The sequence below is a fragment of the Caretta caretta genome, chromosome 27, assembly GCF_965140235.1.
Source record: "Caretta caretta isolate rCarCar2 chromosome 27, rCarCar1.hap1, whole genome shotgun sequence".
In the NCBI taxonomy this organism is placed as follows: Eukaryota; Metazoa; Chordata; order Testudines; family Cheloniidae; genus Caretta; species Caretta caretta.
In genome coordinates this window covers 14,587,062-14,608,559 of record NC_134232.1, presented here as the reverse complement: position 1 = coordinate 14,608,559, position 21,498 = coordinate 14,587,062, and the positions used below count along the sequence as shown (strand labels likewise).

The 21,498-nt window shown below is 47.2% G+C and overlaps 1 protein-coding gene across 6 annotated transcripts in view; it reads left to right on the top strand.

The window, feature by feature from the left end:
• Positions 1–1,861: 1,861 nt before the first annotated feature.
• The window catches only part of ACLY (ATP citrate lyase), a 44,798-nt gene continuing 25,161 nt past the window's right edge, over positions 1,862–21,498 (top strand). For 3 of the 6 annotated variants that reach the window (XM_075123706.1, XM_075123704.1, XM_048829929.2), the window contains exons 1-5: positions 1,862–1,980; positions 16,679–16,850; positions 18,264–18,386; positions 19,022–19,075; positions 20,912–20,974. In XM_075123706.1, the coding sequence (XP_074979807.1) occupies positions 16,692–16,850; positions 18,264–18,386; positions 19,022–19,075; positions 20,912–20,974 (399 nt within the window). In that variant the 5' untranslated portion in view covers positions 1,862–1,980; positions 16,679–16,691. Of the gene's footprint in view, positions 1,981–2,748; positions 2,892–16,678; positions 16,851–18,263; positions 18,387–19,021; positions 19,076–20,911; positions 20,975–21,498 lie in introns of those variants that run through there. The other 3 variants (XM_075123708.1, XM_075123707.1, XM_075123705.1) reach the window with 2 other exon arrangements.

Here is a 21,498-nt window from a genome sequence, read left to right as displayed (position 1 = left end):
GCAGAGATGGGATCTTGACTCTCTCTCATACCTCCAGACAAAGGGAAATGGTGGCTGAGAGAATCTGCATCTCCCTTGTACTATCAGAACATGTTCGTTTTGACTTTATTTTGGCCCTGGATAAAGTCCTGCTAAGTTTAATGTCTAGCACATTTCTCCCAGCCAGCTGATTCACAGTGGGTGTGGTAGATGTCTGGCATATCCAGAAAATGATCCTTGGAACCAGTGAATCCAGCCTGGGTGGGGTTCTGATCCCAACAAATTAATCAAGGGTCTGTAACATTTCACCTTTTCACTTAGTAAAAGTCAAAACCTAGGGCTGGGTTTTGAAAAGGACTAGAGAATTTCCTGGTCAATATTTGCAGTTGCATGTGCTAATCCCATCTCACGCTCCAGTGGGTAAACTGAGCTCATGTACAGTGTTTCACAAGCTTTGTGGCATGAGACCCCACACCTTGTCCATTGGTGGAGGGACAGTGGGGTGTGAATACCAGACTAGATAGACCAAGGTTTTGGATTCAGGGTTGCAAATCCTGGGCTCCTGAGAGGAAAGAGAGAACTTGGGACAGTCAGTGGTAAGTAATTTCTATTGGCAGCATGTCACCTGTGGGTATAGTAGTAATCTCAAAGAGGGAACATCCTCTAATGTTTAGAGAAGGGGCCTGGCATGTTCACGGCTTTAGCGCTGACTCGCTGTGCAAACTTGGGCAAGTCACTTCACCCCTCTGAGCCTCAGTTCCTCCATCTATAAGTGAGGGTTTAAGTCTCTTTGACCTCAAGAGAGTTAGGAGGATGAGTGTTTGTAACACACGGACACCCCAATCCTGCAAGATCATGAAGGCAGACCCCTGTGTCTGTGTCGATCTCAGGGCAGGATCTGGTCCCTAGGTAGCCTCTGATAAGTGATGCTATAGACGAGCAAAGTACTAGAGAGCTGGCAATAACGTAAGGCCATAAATATTTGCTTTCAGTCACAGATTGGACATATCGGCAGAAAAGACTGGTCGGCGCTTCGTCTGGCAAGCCGAGGCGGTCTGCTGGCCGCTGTTGGGGGCCTGTGATCTCAGAACGAGACACCCGCGGACGGAGCACGGGGGGCCGGGGCTGCTGGGTGCCGTCCCCGCCTCCGCGGCAGGGTGGGGCTCGCGGCTTAGCCTCCCCGCGCCGCAGGCAGGGTGTCCAGGGGAAGCCGACACACCGACTGGCGCCCTGCGAAAGGCCCCCGTCAGCGCGAACTAGGGGCCCCCGCTCTTGCGAGGAAGAGGCGGCCGCGGGAGGCCCAGGGCTGGGGTTCGGCCCCCGGGTTTCCGAGCAGCCGCCGCGTTGGTCTGTGTCCGCAGAAAGAGCGGGAGGACTTGGGGCACCTGCGAGACCAGCCCATTTATTTGAGCACAAGCTTTCGTGAGCTGCAGCCCGCGGCGTCCCAGGCCTGCCGGCCCCAGCTGTCGCTGCCCCTGGCGGGGTCTCCTCCTGCGAGCCGCGCCGCCTTACGGGGGAGCGGCCTGCGGAGAGGCGGGGCCGGGCAGGCCTGGCCCCGGTGTCAGGCCACAACGGGGAGGCGCCCCGGGGGGCGGGGGGGGGAATTGGCACGGGCCGCGGCGCGGCAGCGAGGGGTGCGCGGCGCAGGACGCGAGCCAAGGCCTCCTGACGGACCGAGCGGGCGGCCCCCGGGGGGGGCGAGTCTCGAGCCGGCCGAGCGCGTGCCGGTCAAGCCACGGCCGGCGACCCAATGGAGCGCCGCGCGGGGCGCACGTGGCCCGCCGCGCGCGCTCGCCCGCTCCGCGCCCCGCCCAGAACTACAACTCCCACCAGCCCCCGGGGCGGGGCGGTGGCGCCCGGGGCCACGTGGGGAGCGCGCGGGCCAATCCCTGCGCGCGGGGCGCCTCCTGGCCCCAGGAGCCGCGGGCGGGCGCCGAACAAAAGGAGCCAGCGGCCGGCGGGGCGGGCACAGGCCGGGAGCGGAGCCACGCTCGCAGCGGGGTGAGTCCGCAGCTCGTCTGGGGGCAGAGGCGCCCCTCCCGTGCCAGGGCCCTTTGCAAAACGCCGGGGTGCGGTGGGGAGAGGCGGCGTTGTGCAATGGGGAGGGGTGCGGCGGGGAGAGGGGGCGGGATGCGGCGGGGAGAGGAGCCGGGGTGCAATGGGGAGAGGGGGCGGGGCGGGGTGCACTGGGGAGGGGTGTGGTGGGGAGAGGGGGCGGGGTGCAATGGGGAGAGGCGGCGGGGCGGGGTGCAATGGGGAGGGGTGTGGTGGGGAGAGGGGGCGGGATGCGGCGGGGAGAGGAGCCGGGGTGCAATGGGGAGAGGCGGCGGGGTGGGGTGCACTGAGGAGGGGTATGGTGGGGAGAGGGGGCGGGGAGAGGAGCCGGGGTGCAATGGGGAGAGGCGGCGGGGCGGGGTGCACTGGGGAGGGGTTTGGTGGGGAGAGGGGGCGGGGTGCAATGGGGGGCGGGCGCTTCCTGGCTCTGCTTCTGGCCGAGCCGGGCCGGCTCGCAGGGCCGCTGCGAGGAGCAGCAGCAGCAGGTCGGGACTCGTGCCTGGAAGAGGCTGGCGGGGGAGACGAGGCCGATCGCTGCCGGAGCCGGAACGGGCGGCGTGTCGGTGGTGGCGGGCGTGGGCTGGCGGGCGCCGGGCCGCGCTCTGCAGGTGGCCGTGCGGGGCGGTGTGCCTGTGGCAGGGACGCGCACTTCATTTTACACGCTGCTGCTGCGTGTCTGGCTCTGCTCTGGTGTACGAGGCTCAGTGCTGCTGACCTGGCCTGACACAGAGCTAATTTTCCACCGCCCTGGACCTTGTGCGGTTATTTACACCCGTGCAAAGTCCGTGGGAAACGCCAGCCGTGTGATCTGGTAGCCGCTCACCAGTGCAGCCTGAGTGTGTAAATGGCAGCACCAGGTGAGAACGAGGCACTAGGCTCCCTTGCCGTGGCCGACACAATTTCAAAACCTTGCTACTGTAAGTTTTTGGCTGTATAGAAACTGCAGTATCCCTGCAAGAATCTGGACTTCCTTATGGAGGCAAAGTCAGGAATGAGAAATTAACTAAGCAAATAATTCTCCTTTGATCTGACTTTACTTTTTTTAAAGTTACAGGTGTGACAAGAATTATGAAAGTCCAGGAGCCGTAGACCCAGCCTGGCAAATTGTCAGCAATGTTTATTATTCCAATAAATCAAACTACTAGATAACCTAGATTAATTTTTCCTTCCTTCTCTGGCATGTTCGCATCTCTGTCTGCTTTATCATTATTACATCATGCTGCCACTGCTTCACCTGTTGTCTCTTAGAACAGACCTTTTAAATACCTCTCTCAATTATCCCATTTAACAAGTTTTATATCGTACTGACTCTGACAGTAATTGAAGGTATGCCTATTCGGCCAGTTGTCATGTGAAGCAGTAATCCATTCTAAAGGGAAAATACCCAGATTAGTTTTCAGTAACCGCCCCTGCAAGATATTGTAGCTGCATTGATGGCTTCAGAAAGCTAAGAGCTGTGCCCAAGACTGGTATTTTTGCAAAATGAGTCTTTGAGCTTAGATCCTCCTCCTCCTCCTTGAAATGCAGAAGAATTTCAAGAGAGTTTAGTTCTTGTCTGATTATCCAGGCTCTGAGATGCTATGTAGAACCTTAAAAATATTCACGTCCTCTGGTTTCTGTCTTATCTGTAAATTGCTTCTTAGCATTCATTCTTTCACCTTCAGTCTTGCAGATTTGGCATAACTAAGGCAGTTGCTAGATAACAATCAGACTCCTGGGTCTTGTGTACTTTGTGTAAAGTCGTAGCACTAATTAATTTAAAATCACTTTATTTGTGTAGTCTCTGGTGTTGTGATTCAGATCTTGATGAGAATGAATTAACAAACTTGTAATAGGGGTTTACATATCTTGGTGTCAGATTTATTGACCTTTAGGCATTGTTGTCATTGCTATGTGAGATATTTGAGCCCCATAAGTCTCATTCTCTCTTATTTTTGAGAGGGAGGAAGCCGGAGGTGGTGGTGATATACTGGAGGTATTTACTCTTTACCCTGGTCCCAATAGCTCTTCTGGTCTGCTACATATTACAGATGAACTATAAAAAGCCCTGGAAGGAAGACTTCTGTGTGTTGCTAGTATACCCAGGGTTTCTGTAACACTGAGGCCAACGGTTGAAGATGGGGAGTAGCGTGGTCTGAACATGAAGCTGGGAATCGGGAACTCCTAAGTTCTGCATTCAGCTCTGTGACTTTGGCAAGACACTTCACCTCTCTGGAGGGTTCTGAGATCTTGGCTGAAAAGACATAATAAACATACCACCTTATTTCAAATGAGCTTAGCACAAACATGAATTACAATAAGCCTGGATAAATGGCTCTCGTTTTCTTTGTTGGATCACAAAGATTTGATTTCTTTGTCTGTTCAAATAGTCTGTCTAGGTCTGGTCTGTTCTAGTGCTTGTGCTGTGGCAGTTCCTCAAGTCTGGATCCAGAGACCCTTTGGGGGTCTTATCCCTTCTTACTGGCTGCTGTGTTCTCTGGTGAAATGACTGAGAAGCCTGTCTGACCTCTCATCCCAGCTGTGAATAGAACCAAAGGCTTCATAGGGTTTCTAAACAAACACTTCCCAAGGTCTCTCTTGCCTGCTTGTTTCAGACACCTCTTCCTCTTTTGCTGCTCTTCAAAATTCTTTTGCTTTAAACTTCTCATTTCTCTGCCCAGAACTGCATTTTTCAGCTGCATCCAAGCATTTAAAGGTCCAAGCTGAAATCCTATCTGTATGTTGAATATATTATGCCTAGCTCTTCTGTTTAACTTCCTAATATCCTATCAGCCACATCCTTTAAATGTATTTATATCCCAGTAGTGCCCACAATGTGCAGAGCGCTGTACCAAGCCCACTCTTCTCTCCCCCCCCCCCCCCCCGAACTGATGGTATGACTGGTTCCTTTTGGCCATAGTAATTCTTTATTCTAACGCAAAATAAACCCTTGATACAGGGGCGTGTTTCAGTCTCCTTCCAAGCAGGGGACTCCCAATGACACTACTGGGGAGTTCTACACAAACAGTGAGGGTAGAATTTGGATACTAACAGTTCAGAGTGCTGTCCAAGCAGTTCTCTTACATCCATCCCAGGAGGCAGGGCTGTACGATCACTGCCCATTTTACAGATGGAGAAAGGTGTTAAGGGACTTGCCCAAAGGTACAGAGGGAAAAGAAGTTAGAGCTGGGTTCAGAACTGCCAGCCCTCTGCTCAGGGCATTAGATCACTCCCGTCTCTCCCTTTAGTCAATGTTCAGTTCTCTGTATTGGTGGTGTGTTTCTCTGTTCCTGTGGGGAACAAGATGGGGGACCTAGTGCCTCAAGAGCCAGGGATTCAAACTCTAGTCTCCTACATGGCAATAAGGACCTCTTGGTTTTTGATCCTGTTGTAGCTGAATGGTGCTGGGATTTAGGATTTCATACAGAAATAATCTGACATCCAAGGATTAAATGGATGCTTGTGTTTACTGTGTGTTGTCTCCCTTGATCCTTTCTTAAACAATGTCAGCCTCTTAACACTTTCCAGAGACCCTAAATGACATCTCTAGAATTGGAGAGGGGAAAACAAACACCAGGAGTGTAAACTCTCCATCTTCACTTTCTGAACTGTCGTCCTTCCTTGCCCTTTGATAAGACCCTGCCTATGCTATGATCAGAACTAGGTATGTTGCTACCAGAAGGGAGCTGATGTGGCTTGCCTTGCCACTGTGGGCTGGGATTGTTATTTGTTGGTCTTGGTGTTAATGAATGACCTGGAAAGGGGTCTGATCTATAGCATGGTGACATAATTCTCAAAAAAACTATTGATGAGAATCTCGTCTACTAGCATCAGAAGTGTTCAAGTGTGTGACTGCAGTTAGCTAGCATGGTTCTGAACCAAGTGTGGACAAAACATAAGTAAGCCCCTGGTTTGCTTCCATGTAACAGGCCTGGTCTGCACTGAGGAGGGGTGGGGGGAATTGATCTAAGTTAAGCAACTTCAGCCACATGAATAGCTGGTGGTAAGTCGATGACTGACGCTCCCCCGTCAACTCAGCTTCTTGCTCCAGTGGAGTACCGGAGTCAACGCGTAAGTGCTCGGTGGTTGACTTATTGCTTTTAGACTAGATGTGATAAATCGACCCCTGCTGGATTGATCGCTGCCCGTCAATCCAGCGGGTAATGTAGACAAGACCTGAGAGCAGAATACCATGAACTCGAGTGGGAACTGGACCTGTGATTGGAACGGGGTCCAATATGAGCGGAACTTGGCACAGTGTCTTTAATCTCGCTCATTCCCATAGCTGCTCTTCCCCCTCCCCTAGTGAGAATACAGGTGTTCCTGTTATAGGACCAGGCACTCAAAATTGAGGAAGGAAGATTAATAGCAAGATATGACCTCTTACCCATCTTCAAAAGAGCCTGTAAAACTGAAGCAACTGAGATAAAGCCTGAAATTATCATGTGTCTGTGTCCATATCCACAGCTACTGTGTGCTGATAGCTCCCATGGAAAGCTTTGACCTCAGTGTCTTGTATTTCTAGAGTGTTTTGAAGCAGCACTGGTATGTCACCTTGAAGGAAGCTCCGGTGAGCTACTAAGATGAATAAACACTTTGCTCTGTCAAGTGTGACTGGATATTTGATACCCAAGCAGTGAGCTCCATGCTGCCTTGGGAAACCAGGGTAGTAGTTCAGACATTTTCTGTCATGAAAAAGAGGGGCAGATTTGGCCACAACAGCTAAGATTTTTGGCTGCACCTATCCAGAGTTCAGATTTTGTTAGTTGATGCTAAATATCTATTACTGGTTTTACAAACAAGATTCATAAACATGGTTCCCAGCAGTTCTGGCAAAGCAACTCTCTGGCAGTTGGTTTGACTTTTCACTTCTGAAAAGCAAGGGGCCAGCTGAATGAATGACAAGGAAGGCCCGGCATTGCTGACATGAGCTCAGCTTGGAAGGGGAAGACCATTGTTTGTTTTATAATTAAATCAGCAGAAACCAATCTGCCATCTTTTTGTTGCATTAGAGAGGGAGTTTAAAAGTTCCTCTCCGCTGGTAGCGCTAGGTAAACAGGAACTCTATCCAGGATCTAACAGATACCGTGCTTGGGTGCCCTTACTCCTAGGAAAGGCTTTTCTCAGGAGGTGAGCAGGGAAATTGTTCTAAGAAGAATACGTGATTTTTTTTTTTCTCCCCCTTCCCCTAAGCTTCAAAAATTGCTGCTTCATAGATCTGAACTGAGCATTAGATGGGACACTTAACGCAAATGTCATCTTGGTAACTGCTCCTGAAGAGACACTTAAGATTTTGTAGCTCTGTACTGACCAGTTATAAGCTCCTTTTGTTACCAATACCAATTTAACAATTTTCCCAGAAATGGTGGCTGATGTCACATAGTGGCAAATTTTATTTTAAATATTCCCAACAGATTTTCCTTCCTAAACAAATTTTGATAATTTTTACTAGAGGGAATGGCTTAGTGGCCCTGCTCTGAAATCCCTAAACTCCTGGGTCCTCTTTTCTTTCCCAGTTAGACAAACCTGAGTTCTATTCTGTTTCAGGTGTGTAGTTTTCTTTTGGAGCACTCCTTAAAATCCAGTGTCTCACTTGCTCTTAGTGGACGCTGCAGATCCCAGGGAACTCTTTTCAGAAGTTGAGGAGGGGGTTTTGCCCTGATTCCTTTGCCTAAAATGCCACATCTGACTTCCCCTATCCTGTGCACTATGTGGTATTTTGCCTTCCGCTGGTCCTCACCAGATCAGGTTGTATGCATCTGTCAAGTTACAGCAGAGTCAGCGTTCAGCCACTCAGACCTATCTAGCTTGTCATCGTAAGTATGAATATTTTTTTTCTTCTCCCTTGTTAATGTGCTTGAATGACTTTCCTGAGAACAAATCCTTCTAGCAGCTTTGACAGGTGACATCTGTTTTGGCAGAGAGAAGTAAATATTTCTGAGCCCCAGAGAACGTGACTTAGTCTGTCAGTTTCCTGTACCCTCTCTGGAGTTCCTAATGAGCATTGGGATGTCTGTAAAGATGGTATCTATTTATGAACTAGTAACGTTTTGAAAACTCACGATTTTCTTAACACAGTAACTGGCATCTTTGTACAGGAAACCAACCCCAGAGTGGATAGACCCTCGCAGTTTAATTGAAAGCCTTTTGGAAGAACCATGTTGAATTGTGTTTAGCAACTGGCCCAGCAAAGTAGTGAGAGTAGCTTACCCTCTTGCCAAGTAATGTGTGTCCACTCCCGTGTATATATAATTTCTCCTTACAGCAGGAAGGGATAGGAATTGGGAATGGCCAGGGATTTGTCTAGCCCAGTCTGTGGAAGAAGCAAGTACAAGCAGTTTCAGAGGTAGGTGCAAAGCCCTGCAATAGACAATTTATGGAATAACCTGTCCAGAGGGGAAGTTTCTTCCTAAATCTGTTGGTTTAAACCATGAAGTAGGAGGGCTGATATCCTCTTACAGATTGGCTGGAAGTATATGGCCTTCCGAACATAACCGTAGGTTCTCATTTTCCATTTACATATCCAGTCCTCTTTTAAAGCTACTAGGCTTTTTGGTAGGAAGTAAATGTTATATTATTTATGGGCTGAGTTTGTGGGGCCTTACACTTAGCTCCGTGGCATTCCTCTCTGCTTGTTTGTCGGTCTGTCTGGATGTAACACAGTGACTTTTGAACATGGCATCTGATCAATTCCACCATTTCAGGAAATGTTCTAGGCACTGATGGGCAGAAGAATCCTGTTGATTTTGGTGAAAATCAGAAGACTGAAAAGGGAGAGACATGAGGGACACATGGAGCCCCTGGCATCTGGTTAGCGGAGCCAGCAGCTTGAACCTCTTTAATTGAAGGGGGAAGATTAGGTGTGGACACAGAACCCTTCACGTGTGGGGGGGTGTCATTACGGGGGGTACACAGCGTCTCTGGCATGGGAGGAGGGGGATGGAAACTCTTAGAACTCCGGTATGTGGCAGAGAGGGGAATGGGAAGCACAGAGATACCGCCCCTATGGGGCGAGGGAAAGGAGACACCCTGAGCCCCTGGCATGAGGGGTGGGGGATTACAGTGAATCCCTGACATAGAGGGGGATGGCAAGATGGCTCACAGGGAGCTTTTGGGGAATGGAGGAATTCAAGAGGCCCCTGGTATGTGCAGTGAGCTTGGCCTGCAGAAGCAACAAAGTGTGCAACCCTCTAGTTGTTCATCTTCTTGACTCTCACCCTCCTAAAAATGTAGGCCTTTTGTAGTCAACTGGATTTTCCTTGTTCTCTAGCTAGTGGTTTCTAGCTAGATTGGGCTGGGCAGAGTCCTCTTCGTTCAGGACCCTCTGTCTAAGAAAGAGATTCCCTATCCAAATACCTCCGTAGCTGGGTCCAGGGTTGGGTTTAAGGATTTTCTGTTTGACTGGGCTGATTTCTAATAATTTTGTCCTTTTCTTGACAGGGGGTTGGTGCTTTCTGGACCACTTAGTCCAGTTCTGTGGTTATAATTTTAACCACAGTATTGTGCCCTTATGACCTAAAATACAGTGAATTAAAAATCTTCTGTTTTTGTAGTAGAACATTCCATGCTCAAAGATTGTTCAACCCCTGGTGTGGAATCGTACAGATGGTCTTCCCACAAAAATGCATCTACTGCAGGGTGTGAAAACAGAGCTAGAATCTTGGGCCAGAATCTGATCCAAATAGTCTGCAAAACCCCTTTTTTTTCCCCACTCAGTAAGTTGGGGAATGAGGATGTGTTCTGGAATATGGAGGCTATTCTGAGGCCCAGTGTGGAGGTTGGGAGTAGGGGCTGTTTTTATTTTTCTTTGGCTGATTTATGGTCATGTTCTGACCTCTTCATCCATCAGGGAGTAGCTTGAATCTCCCCCGAGATGTGCTCTTGTCCTTCCTGTCACTTTCTTCATATGACCAACATATGTAGAGGAACAGAGCATCAAGTCACTGGCGTTCACTGGGAAGCACGCGCCTTTCAAAAAGCATGAAAACTCCTCAGACCTCTCCAGTTTAATAGTCATTTAATCTTTTTTTGCCCTTCTGATGTTGGTATATAATGTTAATGGTGCTCCTTGAAAAGCTGTTGAGTTTTACACCCTTGTAGATCATGCTACTGCGTTCAAAGCACACCCTCAAAATCACTCTTGTTGCAGAGATTGTTCTTTTGCAAAGCCTCTGTAAACACAGCAAGATCTATTCAAGGCATGTGTGAAGGCTGGTTCCATGAGAAATCAATGTCTCATTAAAAAGTAAATTATGTTAAATGTAATTCTTACTACAGTGATTCATCCATCAGAAAAGGCAGGGTACATGGCTTTCATTCAGCAGAGCTCTGTTTGCGCATACAAAAGAGCAAAGTATCACGCAGCTGATTCAAATAAATGTCTGTGGCATATTCTGAAGTTAAGTCTGGACCAACCGCTCTGAAATGCCAACTAATTGTCCTTTGCTCTGTTGTCTTGTCTCCCATTCAACTGTGCTTCCACCATTCTCCTTTCAGTGAGGATGGGATGATAATAATGAAATAACTGGATCCTAGCAGTAAGCCTGTGTGCCATGCCTACATAGGGTCCCTAGAATGGCTCCTTAGCTAGCCAAAGAGTGTTGTGGATTAGCAATCTAACGGGTTCACCAACTTTATCCCACGTCTCCCTTGAGTTGAGGAATGTTGCCAAGGTCCTGACCCTATAGCAGCTGGTGTAGGGGTCTGCCTATGTGCATGTAGCTTGCAGGATTGCAGCCTAATGCTGCAATCCTGCCTGTAATCTGATTTGACCAGGAAAGTAAAAACAACAGGGTCTCAGCAAGCAAATGGACAGGAGGTGGGGGTGATCCTGGGGCTTGTGTGTGTGTGTGTGTGTGGGAGACTTTTATTTATTTATTGGCCCAGAGGAGCTGAGCGCCCACTGCTCCCACTGGCAGTAAGTATAGCTGTGAGGCCCTCCGTGCTTGAAATGAGCCTATGAGGTTTGGGACCTGACCTACTTAACTGTTGGAAAACAAGGTCTTTTTGCAGTAAATGTTACATGCACTTCACTTCGGTTGGTGCTATTGCTCAAATGTTTGCTAAAGAACAACAGGTTCAAACAATTAGCCGGGCCTGCTCTGAGTGTCTTAGTGACCGATTGGCAGACCTGCACTCTGTGCATAGAGCAGGCATCTGCTGATGTATTGTGGAAATTTTTCTGCTGACTATTGCGTGGAACAGTTCTGCAGATAGTAGCATATTTTCAGTTTTCTCTATCCCCATCGTCATGGGAATAGCAGGGTCAGTGCTGCTGAAGAGCTTAACTATGATAGTCCTACTGCTTCTCCCCCCACCAATTTTATTACTGAGCAACCCTTGAATGAAAGCAGGGTCTTTGTTGCTTTTAACATTTTAGCTGCTGCCAGTGTCATATCCCTTTGGCCTCACCATTCTTGCCACAGCAGCTGTGATGTCACAAACTCAGGACAATGAGGTCAGGTGAGGAACAAGCAGTGAGAGCAGCTAAATTAATAGAGAATACAAATTTTGTAAAGCCTTTGAGCTTTTTGTGGGCTTGCAGTGTCATAACCCACGGTAACAGCACTCTTGCCTTTCTATCAGAGGCTCTCAAAGCAGTTTGTATACTCCAGGTTTAACAACTGCCCAGTGGATTAGGTTAGTATTCCCCCATTTCACAGATTTTGGGCAGGGGGAGGACAAAATGGACACAGGAAGCCTCTGGTCATGAAGAGTCCCAAGGTCACACAGTGAATCAATGCCAGAATGACACTAAACTGGGAGGAGAAGTAGATAGGATACAGAGGGACCTTAGACAAATTAAAGGATTGGGCCAAAAGAAATCTGAGGTTCAACAAGGACAAGTGCAGAGTCCTGCCTGCACTTAGGATGGAAGAATCCCATGCACTGCTACAGACTAGGGACCGAGTGGCTAGGCAGCAGTTCTGCAGAAAAGGAGCTAGGGGTTACAGTGGACAAGAAGCTGGCTATGAGCACTGTTCCCGCTAAGCTGTGTGCATGTGCGTGCGCAAACGGTGAAACACCGCATGCACAGAAGCATAACTATTTGTACAGAAGAGATTTTTTGCACACACGGCCTGTCAAAAATTAGAGGGAACATTGGCTATGAGTCAACAGTGTGCCCTTGTTGCCAAGAAAGCTAACGGCATTTTGGGCTGTATAAGTATAAGCACTGCCAGCAGATCAAGGGACGTGATCGTTCCCCTCTATTCGACACTGGTGAGGTCTCATCTGGAGTTCTATGTCCAGTTTTGGGCCCCACACTACAAGAAGGATGTGGATAAATTGGAGAGAGTCCAGTGAAGGGCAACAAAAATGATTAGGGAACTGGAGCACATGATTTATGAGGAGAGGCTGAGGGAACTAGGGATGTTTAGTCTGTAGAAGAGAGGAGTGAGGGAGGATTTGATAGTTGCTTTCAACTACCTGAAGGGGGTTCCAAAGAGGATGGATCTAGACTGTTCTCAGTGGTACCAGATGATAGAACAAGGAGTAATGGTCTCAAGTTGCAGTGGGGGAGGTTTAGGTTGGATATTAGGAAAAACTCTTTTGCTAGGAGGGTGGTGAAGCACTGGAATGGGTTACCTAGGAAGGTGGTGGAATCTCCTTCCTTAGATATTTTTAAGGTCAGACTTGACAAAGCCCTGGCTGGGATGATTTAGTGGGGGATTGGTCCTGCTTTGAGCAGGGGGTTGGACTAGATGACCTCCTGAGGTCCCTTCCAACCCTGATATTCTATGAATGGGAGCCAGGAATCCTGATTCCCAGTCTCCTGTTCTAACCACTAGATATACTGCCCTCACAGAGGTAGGAAGGGAACCTTGGAGTACTGACTCTGTCACCTGTATATTTTACGTGTGTGTGTATAGGGCCTTTCATTATTTAATTTTTGTGTACTTTTTTTGTAGTGCTTTGCAGAGCTGTGCTGTTATGAGAACTTTAGTATTTCATCCTGAAAGAACCCAAAATGTAAGATTTGTAATTAGCTCTTTAAAATACGTAAGAAATGGATTTGCCATACTTTGTATCTTAATGCAGTGAAATGTGACATTGGTTTTCTTTGAGACTGCCCTTTGGCGTACTTTAAAACAGGCAACTGATGGATTTCCATGGGGTGCGGGAGCCATATTGTAGCTTTCTATCAGACAAAATAAAAGATCACACATGGCTCAGGAGCTCTCCAAGATCCCAGAAAGAGTATCACTTAAAAGCAAAAAGCTAATGGAAATCTTTGTGAGTGCTGCTATACAAATTGCCAAAAATAGCATGCTGGCTGTTGTGAAGGTGATTGGCAGAGCTGTGTCTGGGTGGGCAGGGAAGCTTGCACTTACCTGTGCCAGCTACTAACCCAAAACACAATCACGCCTGGTCTTCACTGTCTAAAATGAAAGGTTGACAGGGGGTTGACTAGGCAGTAAATCATCCTGGGAAGGAATTCACTTGCTTTCCTGGATATACCTGTTCAAAACAATCTGTGTCAGTGACTTTATAGTCAGGAAAGTGATTGTGTAAGGATGACATTCCATCTCCTTTTTGCTAATTGCAGAGCTAATTAGCTCAGTTTGCAAATCAACAGAGGATCCTTCTAATTGTTGGTGCTGCAAAATCCAGCTGATTCCCAATGGTGCAACTGTTCTTTCTGCCTCTTTTAGCTTCCCTGCTAATCAAGATTCAGCAATCAAAACAACTCTGCAGCTCATGTTGGTGCACAGTAGAATCCAGCTTGCTTTTTCAAAGCTCTGTGGCATCTGCAGGGCTAAGAAGGGCAGAAAACTACTTCTTGACAGTAGACTCGGCAGATTGAACTCTATAGTGAGCAAAGAGGATGAAGGTCATCTTCTAGCCATAATCCCCACACTTGAAGCTCTGGTTACAAGCACTTTGCTGGCTTCTTTTCAGTGTACCCAGACATACCTGCCGATATTCTATATAGTCCTTCTCCTTGAGACTCTTATATCATGCCTTTGATATTTCACCACTGTTCAATCAAGCCTCTTGTTCCTCTAAAGCAGTGGTTTTCAACCTATGGTCTGAAGACTAAGATTTCCAAATGGGTCCGCACCTCCCGTTGAGATATTTTAGGAGTCCACAAATGAAAAAAGGTTGAAAACCACTGCACTAAAGGAGCCTGGTGCTGCAGCCCTCTCGGCAGTATAGCTGAGTAGCTCCAGCAACATCAAGTGGGTACCTGCGTAACTCTGTTTATAGCCAGATCTGGAGACAATCCACTGGAGCTATGGAGCAGGCCTTCCAGGTCATAAAATGTTAGCTTGAAGCTAATCCATTGGCATGCAGCATATCCACTTACCTGTTACCTGCCCCCACCTGCTCTTAGTAGCATTGAGATAATGTTATGATGGGGGTTGGCTTGGTGGTTTGGTTTGGGGTTTTTTTTTGTATCCTGCTGTCACCTGATTGTAGAGGGGAGAGGAAGTGCCGCTGCATGCTGTTGCTTAAGTCCGTCGTAATGATGGACATCTGATTGAAACTCTAGCTTGCTGCTACAGCTATCATGAGATGACTGCATGTTCAGTCTTGGTGTCTACATGCAATCTAGTACCTGCCAGATGTATGCATCCCTGAGAGAGGGCTGTAATGCCACCCTGAGAAACGATAACATTGTTTAGGAAAGTCTCAGAATAAACAAATAGAGCTAACTTTAATCTAGCTGATCAGTCAGTCCGCAAACTCATTTTGCATTGTGCTGTAGCCTAGTTAGAAAGTAGTCTGGTCTTGAGCATTGAGCTGCGCTCATGCATTCAGCCAATGCAGCAGTACAGCTATCCACCTCCATGAGCACTTTGAATGCATACCTGGGTCTCCTGGTTAGATCCCAGATTTGTATGGAGAATGCTGCATGACTCATCCTTTTCTCCATTGAGCATATTCCTTCCTTTAAATTTAAAACTCTGCCCCCAAACTCTGTTTATAATGATCACTGATGATTCCCAGTCATGGGCCTAGCTAAGTCAAAGATGAGAAACTGCCCACCTTGGCACAGGTTCTTGCTAAGCACAAGATATTAGAAGCACAGAATAGATTCTGTTGTATTTCTTGTATCTGTTTAAACTGCTTCCTTTCATGGATTTGTATGTGCTATCTGGCCCCTGTCCTGTGATGGGATTGCCAGTTGTCTTTGCCAAGTCATATTTGTACACTTCCATGGCCAGACTGTTACAAGGTTTGTTTTGGGGGGTTTGTTTTTCTTATGCTCTTCCACTCCTCACTGCTGATCTTTTTCAGAGTAGTTCTTGGTTCACAATAATTGGGAGAGGAGACATAAGTGATTCTTTCTTCCCAAAAAAGAAACTGGAATGAAAGAGCTTTGCTTGTGTGAACGCCTCCACTTACTGCCATCCCTGGCTTGGCAAAGGGAAGTCCTGCTAAGGCAAGTAGCCTGAAGAGTACTGTTGTCATGCCCAGAAATCCATGAGTTGTTGGCTATGCCAGTTCGTCAGCGATCTAACCGCTTACTAAAAATGGAGCAGTTTGTTAACCTCTGCAGGTCACAAGCAGCTTTTGATCTGATGCCTGTCATGTGGAAATGGGTTCAGTAAAAAAGAATTTTTATAAGCAGCATTTACTTGTAGCAGCAATCAACACTTCCGTGCCATTTATAACGCTTTTTGGCACTTCGATGTTGCATCCAAAACAAAGTTGCAACTCCAAGAATATAGAGCCTTGTGTGCTGGTGTCTTTAAAGGAGTGAATTCCCAGCTGGTTCTAAAGCCCATCCTTTGGAAGGGGAAGGAATTTAAGAACTTCTAGCACCTCACTTCATCCCCTTCCAGAATTCTGCACATAGAATTTCCTCCCCCCATAGGAAACTAGATGCTGTGAGACTGCTCTCAGGCCACTTGTTCTAGAACAATAAAGTGAGGTGGTATTGTAAACACGGGGGGAAAAAACCATAATGGAGGGGGTTTTTCTGTTCAGATATAAGCATTTGATTAGTGATTCCTAAAACATTAAGAATCATAACTTTAATAGGGGTCCTATCAGGAGGAAATGCTGGAAACCTAACATACTTTGGAAGAAAGTAGTGGGCTGGAGGAGGGGTTTCTGCCCTATTGGCCCTGTGTTGAGAGAGAACGGACGTATGTAGTTGTGGGCAGGCTGCACTGCCTGTAGGGGGTGGGGAGGCACAGACCTGACACGTCCTCTGCTGTGAAGGCTCCTCCAGTGCAGAGTTGGGTGGGTTTCTCGTCTTGCTGCAAGGCCCCCCTCTCTCCCACAGGGGGTGGAAAATGGATAGGGTGTTAGGAGTCGTTGAATAGGGTGAGGTTTTTGATCAATGGGGACTATTTACTTGATCAATGGAATTTTGTAGGTTTTTCATAATGACAAGATGGAGCCTGGAGGCTTGGATAGGCACTCGGATTAATAAATGTCTCTACTTAACCTAACCTTGTGTTCTCATTGAACCCGAGGGATGAAATATCTGCAAATCTGAGTCAGTGTCTCTGTCTATATAGAAAAATTTTTGTAGCTGTGTTGGTCCTAGGATACAACAGACAAGGTGGGTGAGGTGGTATCTTCTGTTGGACGAATGGCGGTTGGTGGGAGGGACAAGTTTTCATGTTTCACAGAGCTCTTCCTCAGGTGTAGAGGAAGTAAAAGATAGTACATCACTCACCTTGTGTCTCTCGCTCTTTAAATTCAGTTACTAGGTAGCCATGTCAGCCAAAGCCATATCTGAGCAGACGGGGAAGGAGTTCCTGTACAAATATATCTGCACATCCTCAGCCATTCAGAACCGCTTCAAGTATGCCAGAGTGACATCAGACACCGACTGGGATCGGCTGATTCAGGATCACCCCTGGCTCCTAACTGAGGTAAGCACAATGACTTGCCCTTCTGCAATGCCATTCATTGGAGGGCGTCTGAGCATTTTACAATCACTAGGCTATACAACATACTTCCTATGAGGTGGGTAATTATAGAGTGGGAGGTTAGATGACTTGACCGTAAGTCTGATAGCTGGGACTAGAACCCATGCATCTGGTCTTCTGGTTCCCAGCTCTCACATCTAACTTGTACTCTAGCATGGCTACTGCTAAGATGGCTGTAAGTTGGATCATTGCATGCCGGTTCTCTAAAGCTGATGGCATTGGCGGCCTGCATTGTAGAACTCTGCCCTTTGGCTGTGCTATCGTGAAGTGTCGGTAGCCGGTAGGGTCCATGCCAGGAAATGTGGAAGAAAGTAACCCAACATGGCAGTGGAGCTCTGAGAATAGATAAATGTGGCTTCAGTAATGCTGTATTGGTGTCAAAGGAACCAGACTGTGTTGCTGATTTGAGGGCTTGAGTGACTCCTGTTAAACAAAGAAATGTCAGCAGACAAATCAAGAGATCGGCCCACGTTAGCAAAAAAAACTTGAGTGTGAGGTAGTCATGTAGCTACTACGCTCTAGACATTTCAGTCTTCATTCCCAATAACATGCTCTGTTCCGACACTCTTTCCTTACCCAAGTACTATATAGTGGGTTGAGGATGATCACAGCATTAGAATGACTGGCCTTCACTCTGACTAGTTTTGGGTTTCGGTAAATAGATGTGTTGGATTTTTTGTATCTGAGCAAAAAATGTAAGGTAAGTTTGTTGTTGTTCTTTTGTTTGTGAAGTCTTTTTGTCCTGCTTCCTAGCCATGCATCTTCTGCATAGAGCAGTGAGCATCTCTTCAGAGTTCCTTTTTTCTGTTTGGCTAACCTGGCTCCTTTCCAGCTATTAATTATTTTAAGCCACTGGTTAGCAGGACATGAATGTTCTACACTGTCCATTTTCTTACTGATTGATAGCACCTGCACAGTAACTAATTACATGCTCAACACTTAACTGGATGAGTCAGCTGCTGGAAAACATCAGCAGTATCTCTAAGAGATTTTTCAGGAATCCTAAAAACTGTGGACAGCACACATCCTTTTGTTGGGGTTGTTTACTGAACTTTTGAAATGTCTGTGGGCTTACAGTATCTGTCCAGGCAAAGATCACCATTGTTTTTTCCTTTCTTTTTGAATTTGGTGGAATCTCCCACCTAGTATCCAGGGCAGCACTAAGGGTGCATTTTGCCTAACAACCATAGTACATTGGGTGCCAGCCAATAGGTTAAACAAACTCTCCCCTAGGACACTTTGCTGCAGAGAATTTACTTAATTTAAAACTCAGTTTAATAATCTGCAGAGACTCTGTCTGCTTAACTCAAAGCTTCTGATTTTTCTCTCTCCGACCCCTCGTGTCTGATATTCTAGCGTCTGGTGGTGAAGCCAGATCAGCTAATAAAACGGCGTGGGAAGCTCGGATTAGTTGGAGTTAATCTTGACCTGGGTCAGGTGAAGGCTTGGCTCAAACCCCGTCTGGGACAAGAAACTACGGTAGGTACGGAGCATATTGGCCGAGGTTCTAATGGCAGATGTAGCAGTGAAGAGATGAAAAGTTACTTGTATTGCTCTGACCCTTTCGTGCTATAAACCTGATCTTTAGCTGGCTTTGTATGTTACTTTCTATGTGCCAAGTTATCCCTCTCGCATATACCAGTGTAAGGCAGGAATAATCATTGAAGTGATGCTGATGGAAAACCAAGTGAGAGGAGAATCTGACCTATGTGTATCTACTGTTGGGAATTAAGCACCATTTGGTAGCTCACTGATGGCACCGTTCAGTCGACTTACTACCCATTATTAGTATCCAATGACTAAGCCTATTGGAGACACTGTCAGTAGAAAAAAGTGGTGAATTCCCCCTGAATTCTCGTGTCATTCTAAATATCTGTCCCCACTTAGGAGCCAGCACTGCCTCTCATTGGGGTGGCTGTTCCATTTTACTGGTGCCCAAAGTAGCTATAACAAGACTGACCTAAAAGCAAAGTCCTCACATCGCCCCTTTGTTGTTGCCAGCCAGCGTATTAGTCACTGTGTGTTGGCTGACACTGGAGTCTTATGTCAGTCCTCATTTTAATTGGATGCTGTCTTGTAACTTTTCTCCTGGGAACACTCTGATGATGATAAAGACATCTGTTACCTCAGCCTCTGCATCTCAGGAGTTGGAGTCTTGCTGCCTGGAGGTAACCAAGGCCTTGTCGTTACTATGACTGATATACAGCTGGCTCCATCACTGAGATGCACAGCAGGGGCTGCAAAGCCACTCCTGAAGCATGTTGTGAAATGGGGCAGGCAGCTGCATCCGGGTAGGGCTGCCCCTTGAGAAACAAGGGGTGTTGACATAACTGCTGAGGATAATGCAAGGGCCATGTCTGAATGAGTGGGCTCAGCATGGGGGCATGGGCTCCTGACCCAGTATTTATCTCTCTTCCCCCACTTTTCCTAAATGTGTTGAGCCTTTAACGGCATAAAAAAATCATTCAGGGTAAAAACCCATTTAAAAAAAAGATTAAATCAGACAAGGCATTTTGTTATCCATAAAACAGACCTTTTGGAGACCTGATTATTCTATCTTCATATACATTTCTGCCCCCATGCCCTCCAAATTAATGTTCAGGGCTTGTGAAAGTGGGGGATGATAGCACTAGTTAGACTGAGGCAGATTAGACTACAGACACTCCCCGACTTATGCAATCGTTCCGTTCCAAAATGCCTTGCGTAACTTGAATTTTGCATAAGTCGGAAACGTATACCCAACCATTACGCCCCAAAAAATCCCTTCCTATTTCTAGCTTACAGAACTTTTTCCATAAGTGCGGGTTTGCATAAGTCGGGACTTGCGTAACCCGGGGAGCGTCTGGAGTTTTAACCTTGGGTTTTGCAGGCTGCCTTACATAACTCTGCTGATGATCCTCACTCCTGACCTGCAGCCCACTGACATCCCAGTCTTGGGTCTTGTGAGCAGGGGCTGATCACTTCAAATTGCGCACTGGTTTGGGGGTCTGGACAACTGTCTACTATTAAAGAACCACCAAGCTCATTTTACGTGATGACTTAAGATGGCATTTGAAACCAGGTGATCACTAATATTTATAACCCACAGTGTGAGCCTAGGGGACAGGTCTCTGTCCCTCCACAGCCTGTGTTTGGGAAATGGTTCCTCCCAAGCCTGCTTTTCAGGGCTGATGCGGGTGTTGATCTCCTGGGTGTTGACTGCATCCTGCCTTGTCGGAACCCAGCCTGTGAGCTGCTGCCTGTGGCTGGGCAAATAGATTGCAGCCTATGTTGATGCCCTGTCGTTTTTGCCATTCATCTGAGGATAAAGCTGTTCTGGTGCTTTTGTGCGCCCTAGCTGATGTAAGCTGTCAGCCCAAGGCAAAGAGGACAAAAACTGGCTATTCATCTGACGATAACCCTTCAGAAAATCAGCCATTAACAATGTCCAATGAGAAAATTTGGGTCCTCCTGCCCCATGCTGGTAATAACACTGTGGGGTGTGTTTTAGTTACAGAAAGTTAAGGGAGGGACAATAGTACATGCATCTCATGTAGCACTTAGTACTGACCTGAGTGTTGCCCTTTGGAAGTATTGTACTTCCGGGATGTGAAGTGGCAAACTTATTACATTGCAGTTTGAGTAAGACCAGCAGTGGCCATTGGAAAGGGGGGGAAGACAGACTTCATAGTAATGTCAGTACAATGTCATAGATTGCCAGCTTTCTGGAGAGAAGAGACCATGGGGAGGTGGGAGACACTGAGCTCTGAGAAGGCTTCCTGAAGCTTCATGTGAGTGTTGAAATGCCACAGACTAGCTCAGTGGTCTTCATAGCAGCAGTAGTATGCGCTGCCATGCTGGAGTGTGGAGATACTGGTTTCAGGAATACATATTCCAACCAATAGAGGTTGTTGGGAATTGATTTGAGTCAGAGCAGTGTTAGACATCCTGGAGTGTGTGTCTGCCATGTCTTAGCTGTGGCTACTGCGTGAAGCTTTAATGGTGTGTCTCTCTCCTATCAACAGATTGCTAAAGCTACAGGTATCCTTAAGAACTTCCTGATCGAGCCCTTCGTCCCTCACAAGCAGGTTGGTATTGCAATTAAAACACAAAGAAGTGCTCCAAAATCTTGTTTGGCCCAGACTGACTGACTGCTCTTAGGGATGGAGAAAGCAAGCACTTGGGTGGATGTCAGAAAGGTGATGAGGCTGACCATGTTTTCACTGAGAAATAGAGAGCTTTAGAATCTTTGCACAGAGACAGTGATTTACAGCTGCACTGGTCGGTTGCTTTTCCTCCCCACTAGGAGGCGATCCTGCCGCAGTAAAGATCACATGGGAACAGGCAATAAATTGTTCCTCCAATCTGGTGGCTGTCAAGCAGGAAGAAGAAAGTGCTAAAGTGAGACAGTTTACGTGGTATTTAGGGAGATGTAGCTACCACATAATCTTCCCCTGCCTTGGTCTGTGGTGTTGGTTGTATGCTACTTTCAATATCTGAAACTGAGGTTCCCTCATTTTCCCCAAATGAGCATTGTGCTGGCACCTTAACAGGCTTCTGAAGCCCGTACTTAAGCTGTTTAAAATGGGAGCAGATTGCATCTGACCAAGGA